This window comes from Strigops habroptila, chromosome 20 (genome assembly GCF_004027225.2).
Source record: "Strigops habroptila isolate Jane chromosome 20, bStrHab1.2.pri, whole genome shotgun sequence".
Lineage (NCBI taxonomy): Eukaryota > Metazoa > Chordata > Aves > Psittaciformes > Psittacidae > Strigops > Strigops habroptila.
Window position 1 is genome coordinate 4,104,546 of NC_044296.2, and position 15,576 is coordinate 4,120,121.

A 15,576-nucleotide genomic window follows, 5' to 3' on the forward strand; every position below is an offset into this window, starting at 1 on the left:
TAATGTGCTGGATTGAGGACTCTGGAGAAAAATGTTTCTTTTCTTTGTAATGAGACAGAACAGGAACACTACAGGAAAAAATAATAGCTACAAAGGAACGTGCAATTACGCTGCATCATTTTTGAAGTAGGGAAAAAAAAATCTTTTCCAGTACAACTGGTGTTATACTAGAGAATCTAGAGAGTCCTTCTTAAAAATCATGCTAAAAAGGGCTCCTCTCCTCTCTTATATTTTTGCCTGCATGCAATTTCACTAGGATGGAGATGCTCAGGTAACACCATAGTTAAACACTGCCAGTCTGACTGGGAACATGTCGGCTTGTGGATGTGCTGAGCAAGTCATGAACACAACCGAGGGAAAGAGTGGTGGTGGCAAGGTCTGCACAGGCAGAGGTGGAGGTGTAGTGGATGTTGCGGCATGTCTTGGTGATCTATAGTCAGACAAAAGCATTGCCCATTCGGGCAAACCCCAGTGAGTTCATGGAGCCTTTGAAACAGCCAGTGCAAAGGGCAGTATCTATTTTAAACTCTGTTATAATCTCAGCACTTCTGATGGCTTCCCTCTAGAGCTTGACGAGTGAAACCATACTGCTGCTGCAAGCAGATACCTCCCGACCCCCCGTTCTTGTTGGAGTGGAAGGCCTTCAACCTTATTAAAGATTTAAAAAAGTATATATTTAGAAAATCTTCTAATGCTCATAGAGTAACTTTCCGCCTCCCTGTCAGCAGTTTCTCCCCTCCTCTGAGAAGTGATGTGATGCTCTCTCTGGGCTGCTGTGTGTCAAGACAGCCCTAGCATTTTTATTTGCTGGAAGTGCAGTTTATGTGGATCTAATGGTTTTCCTAGAGGAGATTTGCAAGTGTTACTAATGATCTTAGCTAGGAAATGAGGAAGGGGAAGGTTAGTGCCACAGGGAAATCAAAGGAAACTAAATTACATCAAGTCCAATTAAATTGTTTCTATAAATTATCAGAGCCACGTTCCTACATGGTGAGGTCATTGAGGGAGTTAATAAAACATGTTTGTTGGCTGCAGGGACCCCTGGGAACCTTGGCCTTTATTATCCTCTGGCGTCTGCTAGACGCTCCAGAGTGTCAGGAACACAATCAAACATACGGTAGAGAGTTCACTTCTGCTCTGTTCATCTGCTGCCTTGCAGGGACATGAAATTTCTTCAGCTTTAGGGGGGAATAAATGTGACTCAGTCTTAGTCTACATCATTCTTGTGCTGCTGTTTGCTCCTTTTTTCTTGAATGTGTGATGCATGGCTTTCCTTAGGGAAAGGAAAGAGTTAGCTTCATTCTGCAGAGAGTAAAATGCATCTTTCTTAGTGTTTTTTTGGTTTGTAATGAGAAATAAAGTGGTTCTAACTTTTGAGACATAGAGGCCAGTAATATGTCTGGGCTCTTTCCCCTAAATATAGGAAGAAAGAACAGCTGTTGACAAAGCAAAACACTTCTTAGAGTCCAACTTGTATTCAGCAGAAGATCCCTACACTACTGCCCTGACTGCATATGCCCTGACACTGCTACACAGTCCCTCTGCTGCTGTGATGCTGCGGAAGATGAACAGCATGGCTATTACACAAGGTACTGTGCTCCTGAGGCCAACCTGGCAATCCCTGGACTGCTGATCCTCTTAGAGGAATAAGCAAATACCCCTTGCAACTGGAATGATGAGAGTTACTGGAGAAGATAAAGCCCGTGAAATGAGGTCTTCCTCACAGCACAATTTGGCTTTGTAAGGCAAGAGTTTTCCTGATTCTCTGTAGAAAGGGTACCTTAGTTCCCATTCATGCAGCTGATGCTGAAGGAAGGCAAATATAGCAGAGGCTCTGCAGCATCTCTCCTGTCAATATGACCACGTCACATTCCCTGTGTATTAAAATACACATTCCCTGATGGTGTATTTTAATCCAAAATCCAAGAATTACCTAATTTGTCACACTGAGTTATCTTTGTAATTGCAAAGGGAGCCTCTTGCCCATGAGATGCCTGTCTAAAAGGAAAGACAGTGCAGTTCAGGACAGGAATTTATTCTTTGAGTCAATGCAAAAATAGGATTTGATTCTTCCCCTTTACAGAGGCTTAGCTGCACTCCTGCTGTAATAACATACATATGCCACTGTCCTATTTTTCTAGATGGCTTTACACACTGGAGCTTGACAGGAACTCTTGTTACTGATGAAGATACCTTCATGGGATTTAATGATGGGCTCTTGCAATCAGGTACTTGTACTGCAAAGGCAGAGATAAGAGAATGGGCTGCAGCAGCAGGGCAATGAGTGCATGTGTTCTAGGGAATTTGTACAATACAAGGGATTCTGAAAATGGCAGTGAGTCAGGGCAGGGTCCAGATGAAATGAGAGCTCACAAAAGGCAGGTAACATTATGCTGAAAGAACCAGTTAAGAGCAAATATGAGACAGACCAAGATGCAGTCAAGACAGAACTGCCTTTTCAGCCCCAGCTATCTCAGCATTTTTCACTCCAGTTTTATAAAGACAGTGAGTGGTACAGGAGAGTGAGAGCCATATGGGATTCCAGCCAAGAGGAATCATTTGAAATGGAAATGTGAGAGAAGTCAAACATGTTTTAATTTTAGAGCTGTTTAGTTTTGTATTTCCACATGGATCTAGGGATTGTACCCCCCAGCTTTTATTGGCAGTCAGTGGCATTTCATCTGATTTCCTAGACTTTAACTATCAAAGCCACAACAACAGGGAATGATGCTAGAAATTTCAAGTCACTTAAAGCCATTGACTCTTCTGATATGATATAGGTGCATCCATGTTCAGGAGGGATCTAGCTGGATATTGTATGAAAACCTCTAGGACAGGAATGCAGTATGGGCAGCAGCAAAGTAAAACTGGAGTGGGAGAGAAATTACTTGCAGGATACATTCAAGTATCAGTCAAGTAGGAAGAAGGTTATATGTTGTGGGCAGGAAAGAGCTGATGTTGGGAGCAGAGATATCTTTGGAAGGTGATGCATTTTGCAGACATCTTTTAACTTCATTTTTCTCTTCCTGTGTTTACTTCTACAGACTCCTAACCTTTTTTTATTTTCCAGTTAATGAATATTCATAGAACTGTCTCTAGACCTGCCGAGATTCTCACTTCTAGATGGTATTTCATTATTTTCTTTCTCCACCCCTCCTTCCAGTTGTTTCTGCAGAAGTGGAAATGACATCTTATGCCCTTTTGACGTACACACTCCTAGGAGATGTGGCTTCTGCACTCCCAGTAGTAAAATGGCTTTCACAGCAAAGAAATGCACTTGGAGGATTCTCATCTACTCAGGTGGGCTGCCTGCAAAAAAGGAAGCTTTGATGCATACATAGTCAACTGTGGAAATCAATTGATTCAGGAATGGTCAATGCAGAGTTTCTGTCTAGAAACTGGCAGTAACTGTCTGTGTCCTGGTAAGAATTAAGGCTTTCCAGTGCTCTTTACCACTTCTTTCTCAGACTGATAATTTGAAAGGAGCTTAGACTTTGTCCTTACAGATGCCTTTGACAGGAAAAGTGAACAAAACCTGCTATTTCTTTTCCTATCTGAATTAATAAGGAAGATTCTGCTACCAGAAGCTGATGACTGTACAGCACAGTGCTTGTTTGTAAGTTTACCATGTTCCTGTATTCTGATCCCTAGGACACGTGTGTAGCCCTGCAGGCTCTGGCTGAATATGCTATCCTTTCTTACGTTGGAGGAGTCAACCTTACCATTTCCTTGGCTTCTACTAATCTAGACTACCAGGAGACATTTGAGCTCAACAAGATGAATAAAAAAGTCCTCCAGACTGCAGTGGTAGGTGCTTTTGTGTTCATGTAGCCAAATTTCTAAAGCAATCCATGTGAGCTGGGTTCTGAAGGACAACTCAGGTAAGGTCAGAAATGGTAAAAGCACAAGTTAAATGCTGAGATCTTGGAACTTTCTGGGGTTTTAGGTCTGGCTTCTGAAGTGAAGGAGGCAGCACTCAAAAGGCATTTTTCACCATAACCAATGCCTGATGCTTATTTTGTGCTGCTGCTTGTTTCTACCATTGTTAAATGCAGGTGGCTGGGAAGAATAAGGCATACTCACACCACTTCTGCAGTCTCCTTTACAACCAGAAAGATATTTTCTACAGAATAACCCAAAAAATTGATATTCATTTCCATTCTTGTCTGTGTCTTAACTGTGGATTCTCCCCAGATCCCCAGTATTCCAACGGGGCTGTTTGTGAGTGCCAAAGGTGAAGGCTGCTGTCTGATGCAGGTAAAGTTGCCATGGGGCTGGAGAAAGTATGTGAGCAGATGATCTCTGAACTCTTAGTCTGTTTGCTACGTTTTTAATCGCAGTTTGTTATGAGGAAGAAGTTACACTTTAAATTTCTCTCATGTAATTATATTACATGGTGTTGCTTTAACTCATAGAAGTAAATGGGATAGTACCAGGGTGAATCTGCTCTGGTGCAGCCTTATGGATATGTAACTGTGTTGTAAAGCCTGTGTTGTAAAGCCTGTGTTGCCTCTGTGCCCACTATTACCTCTCTCTGAAGAGATCTGGTGTTTATGCTGCTCTTTAGGGAACATTTGTAGATGCTGTGAAATGTTGGGGTCTAATAAACTGCCCTGATTTGGTTTTGTTTTCCCTTCTTTCTGCTGCAGATTGATGTCACTTACAATGTACCTGATCCCACTGCCAAACCAGCTTTCCAGCTCCTGGTAAACCTGAAGGAGCCAAAGTCAGAGCAGCACCTTCAAGCTCCAAATCCCCTGCGGTCTGTCTCTCCAGATGAGAATCGCCCTGAAGCCTTGCACAGAGAGAGGGCACTGGTGGATGATGATGACCCAGCTTCAGATCAGGACCATCGGGAATACAAAGTCATACTGGAGACATGCACTAGGTAGGAAATTCCAATCTGCATCATGTCCTGCCTGTTTCTCAGAGACAATCTAGTTTGCTGATCAGCACATGTACATTGATACACTCACTGATACAGGAAACATACCAAATTCTTCTGGCTGTAGATAACACAAAAGCACTTTCTCAACCTCTTCTCCCTTTGCCTAAGTGCTGCAGCTTGTACTGGGGAGGTAAGCTTATAAAGTCTTGTCAGTCCCTTGAAGATGCCTATAACTAAGGAGCTTGCCTTGCATCAACACAACCTTTCTGTTGTTGTTTCTGAAACTTCTGCCCTGGGAATTGCTGGAGCAAAGACAGAAATTTGAGAGGAAGCCCGGTCTGAGGAGATTGATTGCTTGGAAAGAAAACAAAAGCAAATGAAATACTCCCTTTCCCCCCCTTCTTGTAATGATGCTCTTTTAACTCCTTCATCATCTTATTTAGGCAATGCAAACAGAGGAGTGCATCTAAGGATGACAACTGAAATATTTTGAGCTTGGGGGTGTTCTTTAGAATGTAATTAAATGTTGTCATGCTCAGTGAAGTCTTTGGGATGCTTTCAAGAACTTAAAGAGAAAACTGGATGGGAAGTAGAAGGCTGAGATGTCTAACAGAATGGAGAAAAGGCAGATAAAGGGCTACTATAGGATTTTTTTTAGTGTGGCACATGGAGTTAGACTGGGATTAACAAGGTTTAATGTCTCTAGGAGACTCTCAGCCCTGAACTGTCTTACACAAAGCCAACTGGATCTGTCCATAGCCCATCCCGTGCTACTGTGTGCATATGGGCTGGGGTGTGGTGTTACACCCAGGCTGGCTCCCTGCAGTGCTTCAGAGAGCTCACACCCCACCCTGGCTGTGGGGGCCTCCAAGTAGCGCTGAGGAGCCAGTTCAGCTCTGGCAGATTTGGGGCTAGAAGCTGCATACTGTGTTTTCTCTGTGCTGGGCATGAGCCAATAAGTCCTCCTGGGTCCAAGCTCATGGTCTTTGTGGTGCAAGTAAACAGTAAACAGGTAAGCTGCCAAGGAGGGACAGTTCAGAGCTGACTATATGTGAATGCAGAGAAAAGGAGCATTGTTCTGGAATCAGCAGGAGCTTCTTTGTTACCTTGTTGACTCCTCTGCCATGCTGCAGGAAATGGAAGTCTTTTTGCAGTGGCCCAAATATACTTTCTCTCCATCCCTTCCTGTGTTGTTTTTCTTCAGTGACAAGAAGTCTGAATTGCAGTAGGTTTTGGGCTCTCCATTGATATTATAAAGGACAATACAGGCAGTGAATTCTTTAGTAACTAGAGAGCGAGTTCACTGACTCAGTAGCAAAGTGTCAATTCCATGCTGGAGTGAAATGGCCATTTACATAACTCCAGGGTTGAATGACTCTGCCTGGAATTGGGAAGTAACATTCCTCTTCCACCACAATCCATTTACAGCCCTTTGCTTAGGAAAGAACAGAAGGTTTTTCCACTCCAAGGGGTTATTTCCTTTTTTACCAAGTGCATTTTCTTAGTAATTAATTGAAAAATAAGGCAAGCAGCCGACAGGAGACTACATCTTCCCTTCTGCTTTTCTGCTTCCATTTGCCTGGACATCTGCATCTCTGACCTCTGTGAGTTGTGCTTAATTTTTGTTGAGTAAAAGCAGAAAAGAGGATTTTGTAAAACCAAGTAGACTGTGGCTTTCAAGTTGTGCTTCAAAGAAGAGTAGATCCTTTTAATATTTTCCTCTGAAGTTTGTTTCAGTTGTTCTCCATCCTGAGTTGTTCATGTACCATTTGTTATCTTGATGCTGAGTTTGTTTTCATTCTTTCTCTCTTTTTCTTCTCTTTGGAAGATGGCTGCACTCTGGATCTTCTAACATGGCTGTCTTGGAAGTGCCGTTGTTCTCAGGGTTTCGTGCAGACATTGAGAGCTTAGAGCAGGTAAGATGTTGCAGTGAGAGTGCAAGGCATGATCTTGGGCCAGGACCTGGCTCCCTAATTGGTAGGAATTCCCTTTGGGGAGCAGTGGAGGCAAATGCCACCGAATGTCAGAGGACTGACTGAAGAGATGCAATTACAATTGGGGGGGGCAGGAAATTTCACATGGCAAGAAATATTTACCTGAAAGGAGTAAACAGATGCTCTGAGCAAGGTTAACAACTGCAGCAAACATGGCCAAATGCAGGTTTGTTACTGAGCCCAGTGCACAGTAATTAAACAAGACCCATTTGAAAATGCTGAAGTGAAAATGTGCTCTAACAGGAGCTGTTTATGGCTTCTTAGTGGGCTGTGTTATCTCCAACATCTGGATTCCATTTCTTTGGAGGCTCTCTGTCTTGGAATTTTTTGCCCTGTTTTTTTTTTCCCCTTCTTCTGGGAGAACATCATGTTTATTGCAAACCAAAGTGAGGTGGACAGAATGTGCCTCGTACCCAGCCAGCCCTCTAGGGGACAGAGGGCTTTATCCTTAGCTGGGCTTTAGATTTTGTGGAAGCATTACAGTGTAGCTGGTGGGGTTCATGCTGCAAATAGTTTTTAAGGACTATTGAATTAGGTGTGAAATCTTTGCATCCTTGAGAACTGGTAAGGAGCTAAAAAACATTTGACTTCCCAAAGATCTCTTCTGTTAATAACTTCATCATCCTGGGAGGGGGAGGAATTAGGGGAAAGAATTTTAAAGTAGAATTGTACTGAAGACCAGGCAGTTTAATTTGACATCCTAATTCAAAGAAGAGTGCACATTGCTTTGTCTTCTCTAGGATTTCACTTGATTTGGCTCATTTCTAATCTGAACACCACTGCAATTTCTTGGAGAAAATGAGATTAATATGTTCCTCTTCAGGGGTGTACAATTCATGTCACAAGTGGCTGTCAGTCTCCAGAGCTGTCACTGGAGCCAGAGAAATCTGTGTGTTAGTCCCTGACAAGAGAATGGCATCCTTTCAGCTGCCAAATTAGGGAGCTGTGCTGGAATACTTGGACAGAGGTGTGTGGTGATCAGATATGAAGTTATTCCCGTAAAGGGAAATATCAGATCACTTTGTCTGCTCACAAGGTGCATGTTGAGGATTCTGTTTTCAAACGCATGCATGTAAAATTTATCCCTTTTTATTTGCCTGTTGACCTTTGAGTCGGATGATATTCTCTCTCGCATGCATCAGATGGTGCAACAAACTGAATATGGCTATTCAAATGAGGCAGGACAACCAGTATGAGGTCTCCAGTATCCCTGTGGTAAGAGAAAGGAGGAAAACTAGGTGAGGGGGCCTGTAGTGGGTTTGGTTACTATCTGATCGCCTGCCGAAGGTGCTTGAGTGACAGTTATTTGTTCTGCTTTCAAATAAGTTGTTTTTCATAGTAATTTACGCCAATAATGGCAGAAAAAATATGGATGGAAACCTGGCTTAGGACCAGAGAACTCAAAATGGGACAGCAGGAGAACAACAGGATATCTTTATGGTGTTAAACCCATGGAATGTTTTATCAGCAGAGGGAAAGAGTTGAAGCAAAGAGTGGGAAGAGAAGAACAGAAAAAATGTTGGGTTAAGTAATAAATCCCTGTACTCTATATTTTTCCTGAAATGGACTAAGATATTACAGAAACAGGAGCTCTACTGAGTGAGTATTTCCTTCACCAGTTTCAGTGGGGAACAGAGTTAAGAGGCTAAGAGTCCTGAGAAGGTCCCATTGTGCTCTTGTGCTGCTGCTGCACAAGGGTTATTCTCTAAGCTGAATGAGCTCTCCAGCACGTTTTCTCTAGCACTAAGCAGATCAATTGGTTGTGCTTTCCCTTGTGACATCTGATTGCCTCTCTGAAACCCATGTTCCTGCCTCTATGGGTAGAGAATCAACAGAATCCCCGTGTAGCCCCATCCGTTAGGGGCTCTGGGCATGGAATAGCAGGTGATTTGTTTTCCTTTCTTCCCCTGTCTTAATGGGAAGAGGAGCCAAATCTTTCTTAACTGTAAGGCTGAGCTCCTGCAGCACAGAGCTGATCTGAGTTAAGTCCTTGCTAGTCTCAGAAGGATGTGGGCTACTTCATGCAATGCATACTACCTCAGTACTTATAAAGTACAAAAAAGCTGGTTCAAAACCCAACATTTTGAAATTACTTTGGGCAAAAGACTGTGTAGTTGGTGCCTCGATCTGGAGAGAGGATTCTGTGCATGGGATTCAGTACTGGGCAGTCTGTTTCCATAACCAGAACAGAATTACTTCCTTTGGGCAGTAGGAGATTTTGCTAAATTAGGAAGGATTATTGCATCTTCAAGGGGGGAGGTTCCCCTTGGAGAGGTCAATTCCATCTTCTTATTGCAGCAACCCTTTGCATCTGTAAAAATGATATGTAGGGACAAAGCTCAGGCAAATATATATATATACACGTAGGCAGTGAAGATGCAGACACAACCCCTGTGATTGCTTCATGGCTATCAAACGCGTATCCAAACCATGCTGGCAAAAATGGAATTCTTCTACTGAAAAGCCAGTACTAGTTTTGGGATGTATTTTGGACACCACCTCCAGCAGAGGCAAGCCCTGGCATTCCCACTGCTGCATTTTCTTGCTACCCCAGCCTTTCCCTCTCCTCCTGGTGAGGAGGGGCAGGGCTGTAAGTCAGTTTGCCTGTTGTTTGCCCTCACAAGGGAGCAGTGTGCACAGAGCGGACCCCCGCGCAGCGCCGGGGCACTGATGGTTAATGAATGCTCTGTTGAGGGCAGCCCCCCTGGCTGTGCAGCCACAAATCCTTCTAATAATGCCGGGTGTCGACAAGGTCAGGAGGTCACCACAGGCTGGTATATATCAAGCTTCACCAGAAAAATGCAACTTTAGCTGAGCTGAGCATTTCCCGGTGGCGCCAGCCTCTCCAAGCCCTCATAAAAGGACTGTCTGCAGCCATCTACTGCTGAGTAATAACAGCCACCACCAGGCCCCTAAAATTATAAGGACAAATTAAATTGGCCCTTTCCATATTGTGTGGTACCTAAACACATGTTCCTTTGCTTGTTACAGTAATAGCAGGAAGCTGTGTGCAGGGTTTTACAACTAGAAGCAGTATACTGAAGAAATTCACAGTTAAAGCTGTTGGTAACAGGTTTGGGTAAATTTCACTAGAAATGGGTTTTGCTCCATGTCATTCCTTCTCATACATCATCATAATAATGCTTTGTTCTCCTTTCCACAGAGTGTTTGTTCTAAGATCTCAAAATCACTTGGGGACATTAATGAAAACAAGGAAATACTATCCCTATGTCCCACATGGGACTGTCTGACAGAGAGGTTAAAGTAATAGGACAGTTTGGAGAACAGAATTTAGATACCTACTCTGGTCCTTACTCTACTCCCCAAACTGGGATTAAAACACAAGAGTCCATCATCCTCCCCACCTTCTGGATTGAATGTTTTTCACATGATAGATGTGTTCTGAGTACAGTTTATCAAAACAATGATGATTGATTGATCAAGTACATACAGCATCATAGTCCTTACAGTATTGAGAGGTTAGTATTCCAAATAGGGAAATAGGAGTTACATAGGAGTAATTCTTTCAGAAATTTTAACATAAAACTTTGTAGCATTTATATTTTGGTGGTCATTCATTGGCTTTCTGTACGAGGAAGGTAGTTACTAGGTTCTTGAGGTGGTGCAGTTAATTCCATAAATGAGGGCTCTTGCACTTGCCTCTGGAGACCGTGATCATGATACACGTAGAGCCCTGGTGTTAGCAGGAGGAGATGTTAGAGTATTTTTACAAGTGGTTGGGTTAGATTAGGGGCGGTAGCACCGCAGATATGGGAAGTACTCTTAGATTGTGTTCTGATACTTCTTAGGTATGTCCCAGTAAATCCAAAGCAGAAGAGGTAGTCTGTAGACCTGACTGGCACAATGCAAATTACAAATCCCTGGGCCTCAAAGGGAGAGAAGATGAGTAGCAAAAGCCTGGCCTGACCCCGTTCATCAAGAGGGTGCCAAAGGCTCTTTCAAATGGCTGCTCTTTTCAAATGTAAGGATTAATTTTCCTGGCAGAAGAATGTTTTGGATTTTTCAGCTGGTGGGAGAAGAGGACCTTTAATATACCCAAGTGCGATCCAGCAGCATCATTCCCTGGTGCTCTGAAGGAGTGTAAAGAAGAGACTTTATTGAGTATTTGGAGTCTCTGAGGTCTTGCTTGAGCCTTGGTACTGAAAACAATCATGGAACTATTCAGTTAGATTATGGATTATGTGTCAGGCATACTCTGAGGGAGATAAATGCACCAGGAAGAACCCTCAGCATTAAGCACCTTGCAAGCATTCCTCCTCAGGTCACAGATGCCTTTTTCCTCAGTTGTATGACAGCAATTGCAATCCTCTCTGCATTTCCCTTCTCTTACTGAAACATACTTTTCCAGCAGAAGAAATCCCTAGGGTTTAGAGCCTGATCAGTTTTCTAAGCAGTCTAAAATCATTCTTATTCTCTGATTTCAACCTGTTCTCTATAAAATGAAACTACACCTGTTGATTTTTTTCCCCCAGTTATTGATGAACAAGCAAATTGGATTAAAAAGATATGAAGTGGATGGAAGAAAAGTCCTTTTTTATTTTGATGAGGTAATGACTTGGTTTCTTACAATTATATTGCTTTTCCAGGCATAGGTACAGTGTATTGGTATTGATGTTACCTCACAGGTGAGGATTACCATGCAGCTTTAACTGGCCAGTCGCTTGAGCCCCTTTTGAGGCACGTAGCTGCTGTGGGTTTGGTTGGAAACCAAAGCATAAGAAAGGCAGGTGATTAGCTTCAGCCCATATAGAATTTGTGGGCAGATATTACTTAGGTTTTCCCTCAAAACAATGTCACCTTTAGGTACACCTATCATTGCTAAATGGGCAGAGTAAAAATGCAGTCTAATTTAGACCTCACAGCACATACCTGAGAGTGGAAGATGAGATCTCTCTTGGCTTGGTCATCAGCAGTAAACTGTTAGCTAGTTGAATTAGCAAGCTCACTGATGACAGGAGTGGTGTTAGGTAAGCCAGGGAATACAGCTTGAGATTCAGCTTTGCCATTGTTTTATGGCATGTATGTGCTTTAAGGGCTAGCAAAGTATCATGTTTTACTTCACCCTGTTTGCCTTTTACTCATCTTTGTCCCTATACCTTGTATTGGAAGTGTATTCACTCTTCCCAGGTGTCCAGCAGTGTGTTGTGTTAGGGGCACATGCTACATTTTTATTTGTCTCTCTCTTCACTTGAAGACAGGTTTTGTTACACTGAGTCTTTTCCATGATTTCATACAGATTCCTAGCCAGTGCATGACCTGTGTGAAGTTTCAAGCTTTCAGAGAGCATATAGTTGGGAAAACAGCTCCTGTTCCTATCAAAGTGTATGATTACTATGAGCCAGGTACGTGCCCATTTTTCTTTGATGTTTGGGAGCGTTAGACCTTTAGGCATAAGGCTCAGTTGTGATTTCTCATTTTTGCTGGCCTGCAGCTTTTGAAGCAACTCGTTTCTACAACGTGAGTGAAAACAGCCCCTTGGCTCGGGAGCTCTGTGATGGACCAACATGCAACGAGGTGGAAAGCTCAGCTAGCCAATGGGTTGGTAAGTTGCATCAAAGCCAAGCAGATTTTATGGAAAATGGAGCACACAAACATATTTTCCAGGAGTTCAGAACTCAAAATTCTATTTAGAAAAATGCTCTATTTCAATATCTGTGTTAGTGGAATTTCACAAAGGTTTGTGGCATAGCAGCAGTGTTAAACTGACAGCCCAACAGGCCAATGTGCTCTGCTCTTCAGTCACCACAGTTATTTGCTTCAGAGGCAAAATATAATGTATAATTCTGGAAGTACCTGCACAAGGTGAGGCATGTTAATAAACATAAAGGTAAAAACTTTTTAAAATGCAATTTTATTTTCTTTCTTTAAAATACCTTTCAATAGAGTTCCACAGTGAACTCTGGGAAGATGGAACCATTTCACACATCAGTGAAAGGAATAAGCTTCCTCAAAACCTCTATGTTCCTTTCTGTCCTCTGTGCCATACAAAATAGTTGCTTCATCCTGTACCTGGAATCTGCTGCAATATGGTTCCTTCAGAAAGACAACAGTCCTTTTAATTCTACCAAGTTTGTAAATTACTATGAGAAGTCTTAGGGAATTCAACATGAAAACTTACATCAGAGAAATAAAGAAAATGGCCACTCCATCTCTCTTTTTCCCATGTTATAAAAAAATAGAGCTTTGGATGTTTCTGTTTACTTCCCAGGCTTTGTTCACTCTGGACCATGCAATAACATTTTTGGCTGCTTGGAGGATGAGTATTTTGAGCAGTGCATGTGTTCGCGAGACTGTGGCTATGATGGGGAGCCTGTGTGTGGATCGGATGGACAGATTTACCCCAACCATTGCCAGATGGAAGTAGCATCCTGCAGGAATAACACAAGGATAGAACAGATGCCCATGTCTCAATGTTCTGCCTGTAAGTTTCACTTGATTCCCTTTTCTGTTATGATCTAATTGCAAAACACCACAAATCCTCCTCTAAGCAAATAATTACATATGTGTGGTAGAGAAAAGAGGAGAATTCAAAACCTGTGTATTATTTTGCCATTCATACTGCAGGAGATTATGTTATAAGAGCAGGTGCCTTTCTGCTTAGCTCAAAATAACTGGTTTTCTGTCCTCATGAATACATGTTTTACCAAGCAGAATGAACTTCAGAGAAAAGTAGTGAATAATATGAATAATACTAATAAATGAAGTGAATAATCCTAGATAAAAGGCATCCGTGAAATGTAACATTCTTTGGAGATCCTGCGTGGGCTTTCAAGATGTTCAGTGTAGTAACTCAGGGAAGTGAGGATACCACCTCTGGAAATGCATACGTTTTGTAGAGATTCGTTAACACATTTTATGATTGATGCATTTATTTTTATTTATAGCCAAAAATTTGCCAGAAGAGAGAGAGACACACTCCCACCCAGCTGAGCAGCCCAGTGTTCAACAAACTCCAGCAGGTAATAACATACCTTTGCATTTGTCCAAAGCCTTTTTCTTTAGCAAGGTTAAAGCTTATCCTATCACTGTGTAAAAGTGTGTATGCCTCTCGAGCATGTTTAAGTAAAGATGGTGAACTTCTTCATCTTTTAGAAAAGACAGAACATTCAAAAATCAGAAAAAATGAAGAGGTCAAAGAAACTTAGGATGATCACTAGTCAACAACAGACTAGCTCTTCTAGTCCTTTTGTTTTCTGGAGATCTTGCAGGATACCTGCTTTATTCAGTGCACATAGAAGATTTAGGTAATTGTTCATAGGAGTGGGCAAGGGACCCTCCTGTTTTCTCAGCCTTCATAGGTTTGAACAGCACACACTCCTCTGTGAGTTTTTCTTCAATAGGAAGCTGGAAAGATCCCATTTAAAACCAGGCTGATGTAATGTGTTTCAACGAACAACTGAACAGAACATGACAACAGACCAAACCATTGCAAGAACTGAAATCCAGGTGGATTAACTTTGTGTCTAGCAGTTCTGTGCTAAACTTGAGCTGGCAGTCTTGATTCTTTCAGAGCTGCTCTTTGGAATAAAGGGCCTTAGTGAGCAAAAATGTTAAGGTCAATAGATGGAGTAGCCAGGAATTTGGCTGCTTATTTTATGTGGTGCTTATATTCATGCACTTTTTTCCAAGACTCATGTCGAACTTGCTCATGGCTCACAATAAATCTCACCAAGAAGCAGTGGAGGGTCAATAGAATAGTTTGTTTCATGCTGTTTCTAGTAAATAAACTGGACTAGATTTTTCCTGGCTGCTTTCCACTCATTAATTTTCCCCTGGTCTCTAACTCTCCTGACAAACCGTTAAACAACTTAATTCTTGAAGAGAAGACTCAGTCCCTTCTCGTGTCCTTGTCAAGCACCAGAGCTCAGACTAGCATGTGTCCAATAGGAGGCACCATCCTGTTCTTTGCTCTACAGAAGTTGATGGACTTACTAAGGTGTAAAAGCACAGTGAATATTCCATTGTAACTATTTCTACAGGTCATTCAACGTCACAGTGTTTAATGTCTCTCCTGTTTTCCCTCCCTTTTTTTCTGGACTTACTGTGACTGTATATGAGTCTCTCTATCAGATTTCTGACTGTTGGAATAGCTGAGATGAATGCTCGTTGCCTTTTATTCTGTGCAAATGCTATGTACTCAGCACAGAAACTCTGTTTGCAATCTGAACCCTGTAAAGCAGCATTCCCAAAGTGCTCTGTAGGGCACTGCTGGTATGCAAGGCCATACCAAGTGTTTTGCTGCTGGGCTACAAAATGGGAGTGCAATTACATTATTTTCAAAGAAAAAATGGATAGTAAAAATATGATTACCTGGGAAAAAACTTGTGGAACTTGACAGTAATCCACAATCCAAACATTTTGAGAACTATCTCTCAAATAAGCTGCATCAAAGTGTCTAAGAAAAATAACCCCTGGTTTCTGTTGGAAACAGGCAATAGCAAGGTTGGTTCAGGAGGTTATCAATAAGAGCAAAAGTGGAAATTCTGAGTTTTATTTTAGTGTGTATGTGGCATTTTTATCCAGATGTTAGATTAACAAAGCTGGATGCCATAAGGATATGTTTGTCAAAGCACAAGCATTTAGAGCTGGCTTTGTTCTAGGATCTGTGCGGGTTCAAGTTGGGAGTCTCCTGGAAGGCAGATACTGAACTGAGCTGTCTGAGCAGCAGGAGCA

At 42.2% G+C, this 15,576-nt stretch overlaps 1 protein-coding gene across 6 annotated transcripts in view; it reads left to right on the forward strand.

Moving 5' to 3' along the window:
- Nucleotides 1-15,576, forward strand: part of CPAMD8 (C3 and PZP like alpha-2-macroglobulin domain containing 8) — a 48,933-nt gene that overhangs the window by 28,774 nt on the left and 4,583 nt on the right. For 5 of the 6 annotated variants that reach the window (XM_030509645.1, XM_030509648.1, XM_030509646.1 and 2 more), the window contains 12 exons: nucleotides 1,424-1,589; nucleotides 2,142-2,228; nucleotides 3,164-3,300; nucleotides 3,652-3,807; nucleotides 4,195-4,257; nucleotides 4,650-4,888; nucleotides 6,717-6,804; nucleotides 11,376-11,450; nucleotides 12,140-12,245; nucleotides 12,335-12,445; nucleotides 13,112-13,324; nucleotides 13,788-13,862. In XM_030509645.1, the coding sequence (XP_030365505.1) occupies nucleotides 1,424-1,589; nucleotides 2,142-2,228; nucleotides 3,164-3,300; nucleotides 3,652-3,807; nucleotides 4,195-4,257; nucleotides 4,650-4,888; nucleotides 6,717-6,804; nucleotides 11,376-11,450; nucleotides 12,140-12,245; nucleotides 12,335-12,445; nucleotides 13,112-13,324; nucleotides 13,788-13,862 (1,516 nt within the window). The remainder of the gene's footprint in view (nucleotides 1-1,423; nucleotides 1,590-2,141; nucleotides 2,229-3,163; nucleotides 3,301-3,651; nucleotides 3,808-4,194; nucleotides 4,258-4,649; nucleotides 4,889-6,716; nucleotides 6,805-11,375; nucleotides 11,451-12,139; nucleotides 12,246-12,334; nucleotides 12,446-13,111; nucleotides 13,325-13,787; nucleotides 13,863-15,576) is intronic. The other variant, XR_003994771.1, reaches the window with a different exon arrangement.